This window comes from Spinacia oleracea, chromosome 2, assembly GCF_020520425.1.
Source record: "Spinacia oleracea cultivar Varoflay chromosome 2, BTI_SOV_V1, whole genome shotgun sequence".
In the NCBI taxonomy this organism is placed as follows: Eukaryota; Viridiplantae; Streptophyta; class Magnoliopsida; order Caryophyllales; family Amaranthaceae; genus Spinacia; species Spinacia oleracea.
In genome coordinates, this window is record NC_079488.1 from 86,047,553 (window position 1) to 86,054,697 (window position 7,145).

The 7,145-nt window shown below is 40.3% G+C and overlaps 1 protein-coding gene across 1 annotated transcript; it reads left to right on the forward strand.

The window, feature by feature from the left end:
• The first annotated feature begins 524 nt into the window (after positions 1-524).
• LOC130467605 (uncharacterized) lies at positions 525-2,333 on the forward strand. Its single transcript, XM_056836159.1, has one exon. The coding sequence runs from the start codon at positions 525-527 to the stop codon at positions 2,331-2,333; it is 1,809 nt and encodes a 602-aa protein (XP_056692137.1).
• Positions 2,334-7,145: the final 4,812 nt, after the last annotated feature.

The window sequence follows — 7,145 nt, forward strand, 5'->3', positions numbered from 1 at the left end:
TATTTGTTACTTGGTCTTATATCGTATGTTAAGTAGTTTATTAATTCTTATACGTTTGATTAAAGTGTTGAGTTATTGTATGTTAAGCTTGAGTCAGGCTTACTTGAGCAAGAGAGTAGATCTCACGAGAGATCAGTGAGTAGGAACAGTTGAGGGACTGTTTCCATAAGGGAAGGAACAAAGAGGGTTGTTCCTAGTCATCTGCAATCAGAGGCGATTGGCAGATTGTGGCCCGAGTAGATTAGGTTTGTAAAGAAACTAAGTTGTTTTGCCTAATTAGTAAAAGTGTTTAAGTCCCCAAAGGGGCCGTGGTTTTTTCCTCTCTATTGGGCCTAGAGAGTTTTCCACGCTAAATCTTGCTTGCATATTTTACTATTTCTGTTCCTTGTAGTTTAATTTTTATAAATACGTAAAATATCAATTCACCCCCCCTCTTGAGGAACTCTGTAAAACTAACAATTGGTATCAGAGCCAGAACCCTTTAAACTGCAGGTAACGCTGACGGGAAAAACGATTCTGAAGCTATGAACACTACGGAGAAACTAGAAGAGGGATACTCAACACAACGACCTCCAATGTTTAGTGGCAAATACTATTCCTACTGGAGAAACAGGATGGAGATTTTCATTAAGGCTGAAAACTATCAAGTATGGAGAGTGATTGAAGTTGGAGCCTTCCAAGTCACTAAGCTGAACTCCTCTAGAGAAACTGTTCCCAAACCTGATGAATTTGACAAAGCCGACTATGAAAAGCTTGAACTCAATGCCATGGCCGTCAAAATCCTTCATTGTGGACTAGGTCCAAATGAACACAACAGAGTAATGGGCTGCAAGAACGCGAAGCAGATTTGGGATCTGCTCCAGGTTACTCATGAAGGAACAAACGAAGTTAAGAGATCGAAGATTGATCTCTTAATGCACCAATACGAGCTGTTCACCATGAAGACATCTGAAACGATTCAAGACATGATTACTCGCTTCACAAACATTATCAATGAACTAAATTCTCTTGGCAAAATCATAACTCCTGAGGAACAAGTCAGGAAGGTCCTAAGAAGTCTACCACAAGATCCCTGGATGGCTAAAGTCACAGCCCTCCAGGAAACTAAAGACTTCACAAAGTTTAACCTGGAACAACTGGCTGGATCTCTCCTAACTCATGAACTGCAATTAAACGCGCGACCTTCAGAGAATACCAAAAATAGAGCTCTTGCTCTAAAAACCGAAAATGATGAAAACTCTGAAGAAGATGAAGAGACAGCTCTGTTTGCTAGGAGGTTCAGAAGAATGTTTAGGAACTACAAAGATGTGGAACACAGAAGCAAACCAAATAGAAAGTTCCCTAAAACTGACACTGGATGCCATAAGTGTGGAAACTTGGAACATCGCATTAGGGAATGTCCTCTATGGGATCAAGAACGAGGAAAGGGAAAGGAAACAACAAAAGATAGATTCAAAGACAACAGAAACTCCTTTTCCAAAACTGAGGTAAGAAAAGCCATGATTGCTGCATGGGGAGATACTTCTTCTGATGAGGAACAAGAACAACCTAACGAAGAAATTGCTCACCTGTGTCTTGTAGCTGAACATGAAGATGAAGAATCCGACTCAGAATCTGATAAATTCCAGGCAAGTCTTGTTCATATTAAAAGTAGGCTTGAATCCATGTCTAAAGTAGAACTGTTTGACTTACTTTCTTGTCTCACTAGTGATTATGAGGATCTCCTAAAAGAAAAACTAGACTCAGACAGAAAACACCAAGACATTGTCAATAAACTCACAGAGGAGTTGGAATGGACCAGAAACTCAAACTTAGATATTGACAATCGTTTCTTTAAACTCTTTGATCAAAACCTCCATATAAAAGAAATGTGTGAAGCCTTACGCAATGAAAACTCCTGGCTAAAACAAGATCTGATTGACCTAAAAATAGCCAAAACCAAGAACCTCTATAAAGAAGAACTAGAAAAAGCTCAGTTAGAACTAGTGAAAATTCACCAAGAAAAGACCCATCTAGAAAGTGAATTGGCTAAAAGGACCAGACACAAAATAGAGGTAACACCAAAATGGATAGAAGAAGCTAGAACCAAACGCACAGAAGGTCTAGGTTTTAACCACAAAAAGCATCATCCTAGAAAAACCAGAGTAGATTTATACAGTGACATAGTATGCACCTTCTGTGGTCAAATCGGTCACTATAGAGTTTCTTGCCCTAAAAACCAAAGGTACTTGGAAAAGAACATCGAATTCACCAAAACTAAATGGGTAAAGAAAAGTGATTTGATTCCAAGTAAGGAACCCAAGCTATGCTGGGTTCCTAAAAACTCTAACTAAAAACTTCATGCAGGTCGAAGTGAGGGGGAACAACACATGGTACCTAGACAGTGGTTGTTCCAAGCACATGACTGGAGACAGAAATAGATTTCTCTCACTCACGACCTACGAAGGTGGAACTGTGACTTTTGGCGATAATAAGAAAGGTAACATCATTGGCATTGGTAAGGTTGGTAAGTCAAAGTCTCATTCCATCGATAATGTGTTTTTGGTTGAGGGACTAGGTCATAGTTTATTAAGCATTTCTCAATTCTGTGACAAAGGCAATTATGCAAAATTCTTCTCAAATAAATGTCTAATCATCAATAGTAACACAGAGACAGTGATCCTAGAGGGACAGAGGAAAGGGAACACATATGTGGTTAACCTCAACTCGGTCCCTCACTCCAATCTAACCTGTCTCAGTGTTATTGAAGATGATCCCTTGTTATGGCACAAAAGATTTGGTCATGCTAGCTTTTCTCTAATGAACAAATTAAAATTGAAAAATTTAGTCACAGGTCTCCCAAATACAAAGTTTGCAAAACAATCAGTCTGTGATGCTTGTATCAAAGGAAAGCAAGTAAGAACGTCCTTTAAATCAAAGGGGGTAATCAGCACAACAAGACCACTGGAGCTGATCCACATGGATCTGTGTGGACCAATGAGGACACAGAGCAGAAGCGGAAAGAAGTACGTACTCGTAATTGTAGACGACTTCTCAAGATACACATGGGTGATCTTCCTATCCAACAAGGAAGAGACGTTTGAAGAATTCCTGGCTTTCGCCACAAAGGTTCAACGACAAAGCAGTCATAAGCTGGTCCACATCAGATCAGATCATGGTACAGAATTTCAAAATAAAAGATTTGATGATCTATGTAAAGGTTCAGGAATAGATCACAACTTCTCTGCTCCCAGAACACCTCAACAAAACGGTGTTGTAGAAAGAAAGAACCGAACTCTTGAAGACATGACAAGGACTATGTTGATTGCTAGTGGACTTCCAAAAAGTTTCTGGGCCGAAGCTCTAAATACGGCATGCTATGTGCTCAATCGAGTGCTAATTAGAGCTATCAAAAACAAAACTCCATATGAACTGTACAAAGGAAGAAAACCCTCGATAACCCATCTTAGAATCTTTGGTTGCAAGTGTTTCGTTCACAACAATGGAAAGGATCAACTGGGAAAATTTGATGCACGAAGTGATGAAGCAATATTCCTAGGATATGCCTCAAACAGCAAAGCGTATAGAGTATTCAACAAAAGGACCATGTGCATGGAAGAAAGCATACATATTATATTTGATGAAACTGACTCCCAAAACTATGTTGCAGGTACAACTTCTGATGGAAACTTCGAACTAGGACTCACTAGAGAAACAGAAGACGAAGAGATAAGGAAAAGTTCCCAAACAGAAGAACAAACCCAAGTCGAAGAAACATCTGAAGATAACATAGTTGAAGAGGAACCAGCACAGGCCGAAGATCAAGCAGAAACAAATGAGCAAGTTGAACAGTCTGTTGTGGAAACAAACACACCTTTCCAACCCAGACCTTGGAAACATCAAAGCTCACATCCCCTTGACCAAATAATCAGTGATCTTGGACGTGGAACCACGACCAGATCCCAACTCAAAAACTTCTGTGCTTTCTATGCTTATTTATCCATGATTGAACCTAAAAATTACAAAGAAGCACTAACTGATTCTGATTGGATCATTGCTATGCAGGAGGAGCTTAATGAATTCGAAAGAAATAAAGTATGGCATCTTGAGCCTATACCATTGAACAATCAAGTAATAGGTCTCAAGTGGGTATTTCGAAATAAACAAGATGAGCATGCTACGATTACCAGGAACAAGGCCAGACTAGTTGTCAAGGGATACAACCAACAAGAAGGAATAGACTTTGAAGAAACATTTGCTCCAGTTGCCAGAATGGAGGCAATACGCATACTAATAGCATTTGCATCATATATGGGATTCAAACTCTATCAAATGGATGTAAAATGTGCCTTCCTAAACGGAAATCTCAAGGAAGAAGTCTATGTGGAACAACCTCCAGGCTTTGAAGATCCAGAATATCCCGCACATGTCTACAAACTAGATAAGGCACTGTATGGACTGAAACAAGCACCAAGAGCCTGGTATGAACGTCTCTCACACTTTTTGCTAGACAATAAGTTCAATCGAGGTAAGGTTAATAGAACTCTGTTCCTTAAGTCAAGAAATACAGACATACTAATTGTTCAAATCTATGTTGATGATATTATATTTGGAGCAACTAACGAAGATCTATGCAAGGAATTCTCTGACCTAATGCAGCAAGAATTTCAAATGAGCATGATGGGAGAACTCAACTTCTTCCTAGGTCTCCAAATCAAGCAAACGGAACAAGGGATCATGATACATCAACAGAAATACATAAAAGATCTCATCAAGAAATATGGAATGGAGTCCGCTAAGAGCAACCACACTCCAATGGGAACAACCACGAGACTGGATGAGGATCAAGAAGGTAAGAGTGTAGACCAAACAAGGTACAGAGGTATGATAGGCTCCCTACTTTATCTTACAGCAAGCAGACCAGACATCGCATTCAGTGTAGGTGTCTGTGCCCGCTTCCAATCAAATCCAAAAGAATCTCACCTTACAGCTGTCAAAAGAATTCTAAGATATCTAAAAGGAACAGACGATTTGTGCCTATGGTACCCTAACTATGATCACTTTGATCTCAAAGGATATACAGATGCTGACTATGCAGGTGACCTAGTAAACAGAAAGAGCACATCAGGAATGGTTCAATTCCTAGGAGCATGTGCAGTCTCCTGGGCTTCAAAGAAACAAAACACAGTGGCATTATCCACAACAGAAGCTGAATATGTAGCTGCGGCTTCATGCTGTTCCCAAATGCTATGGATCAAACAACAACTTAGAGATTTTGGTATGAAATTAAAGTGTGTTCCTATCCTATGCGACAACACAAGTGCAATCTGCATATCAAAAGACCCAGTGCACCACTCAAGGGTCAAACACATTCACATTCGACATCACTTTTTGAAAGATTATGTGGAAAAGGAACTAGTCAAACTTGAATTCTATCCCACAGAAGATCAAGTAGCTGACATCTTGACCAAACCACTTAACAGGGACAGACACGACAAGCTCAGGTTAGAACTCGGTATGATACGAATACAATAATACCGGTTGTCCTTAACAATTTTCTAACCTCACTGGAAAATATCAAAAAAAAAAAAAATGTTTTTAATTATTTTTTGTGTATGCACCATATTTTCTGAATGGACTAACAACCAGGTTCGGATTGCAAAAACCAGCTGTGCATTACCACAGCCACGTCTGCACATTATTAAGGTAATCGCACTTTTTCCCAATACTTGCATTCAATTCGAGGTCTAAGTGGGAATACTAAAAATGAATGGAAAGCAATTAATTTGATTCATCGAATCTTACAAAAACTGGTGCATGCATTACTATTCCATTTTTATTCACTCAAACACGCTTCCCACACTCCGATTCCCAACACCAAAACTCTTCCCATTCTAATCATTCCGCCTATAAAAATCTCGGAACATCCCCTCCTTCTTATCAAATTCCCAATTTTAAAATTCAAAATTCACCTATCTCTCCTAGTAAATCGCAACAGCCCTGCCTATAAAATCATGACCCTCTACAAACTCCAATTCCCAAACCCTACAAATTCATCTTCTCCTTCTACACCCATCATCACCGTCATACCTCTTCAAGTCATTCATCCGGAAACAATGCCTCCCAAACAACCAACACCAAAACCACCAGCCACAAAATCAACTACCAAACTCGCCACCAAACGAAAACTGGTCTTGAAGAAGGAAGTTGCTGCTTTGACTCAGGGGGAACCTCATCTTCCAGCTGAGAAGAAGGTAAAACTCGAACCCACAAAATTTTTCTATTTTCCTCCAGATCGTATGCTCCCTGGTCTTAGCATAGATTTCGGTTGGTGTCGGGAAATAGGGTTTGTAGAATTGTTGGAGACGATCGAGTCTCAAGGTTGGACTTATCTTTTTGAGGTTTGTTCTAAAGCTTGCATGTATCCAGAAGCAATGGGGGAATTTTGCTCAAACTTTGTCAATCAAAAGGGAGTTTGTAGTTCTGAAGTTAATGGGAAACAATTTAGCTTCGATTCTGAGAAATTAGGGTCTTGGTTCAAAGTCCCAGTGTTAGGAGAGGAGGTCTATCACAAGGGAAAGGGTCCAATTGAGCTCGGGGGTGCAACAATGAAGGAAGTTTGCTCATATTTTGGTGGTCAAGGGAAACACCCAAAAGCTCTCAACCAGTCTGTCCTCACTCCTTTTCAAAAGGTCCTTTTTAATGTGGTCCGACGAGGTATTGTTCCGCGTCATGACAAGCGTGCTTTGGCAAGCAGGTTAGATCTGATCTACATCTTTCTCCTAGAATCTCAGCGTCAAATAAACTTTCCTGTCGTTTTTATCTCCCATCTCACTCACTCCATCTCCCAGAACAATATGATTGGGTATGGGTCTCTTCTCACCTTCATCATGAGAAAGGTTGGGGTTGACCTTACTCGTTACTCAGCTGAACCTCTTACTCCTGCCCATATCCTTAACAAAGCTTGCTTGAATGGGATTAGCCTGAGTGTAGTGGATGGAGTCGTCTGTGTTGGTAAGACGAATGTGGGAGATACTACACCTCAGGAGGAAGAGGGAGAAGAAGATGTCGATGATGAGGAGGATTTCTCTGAGGAAGAGGGAGAGGTAGCCGTTCCGTGTCAAGACGAAGAGGGTCATTCTGAGGATGTGTCTCACAATGCGGGA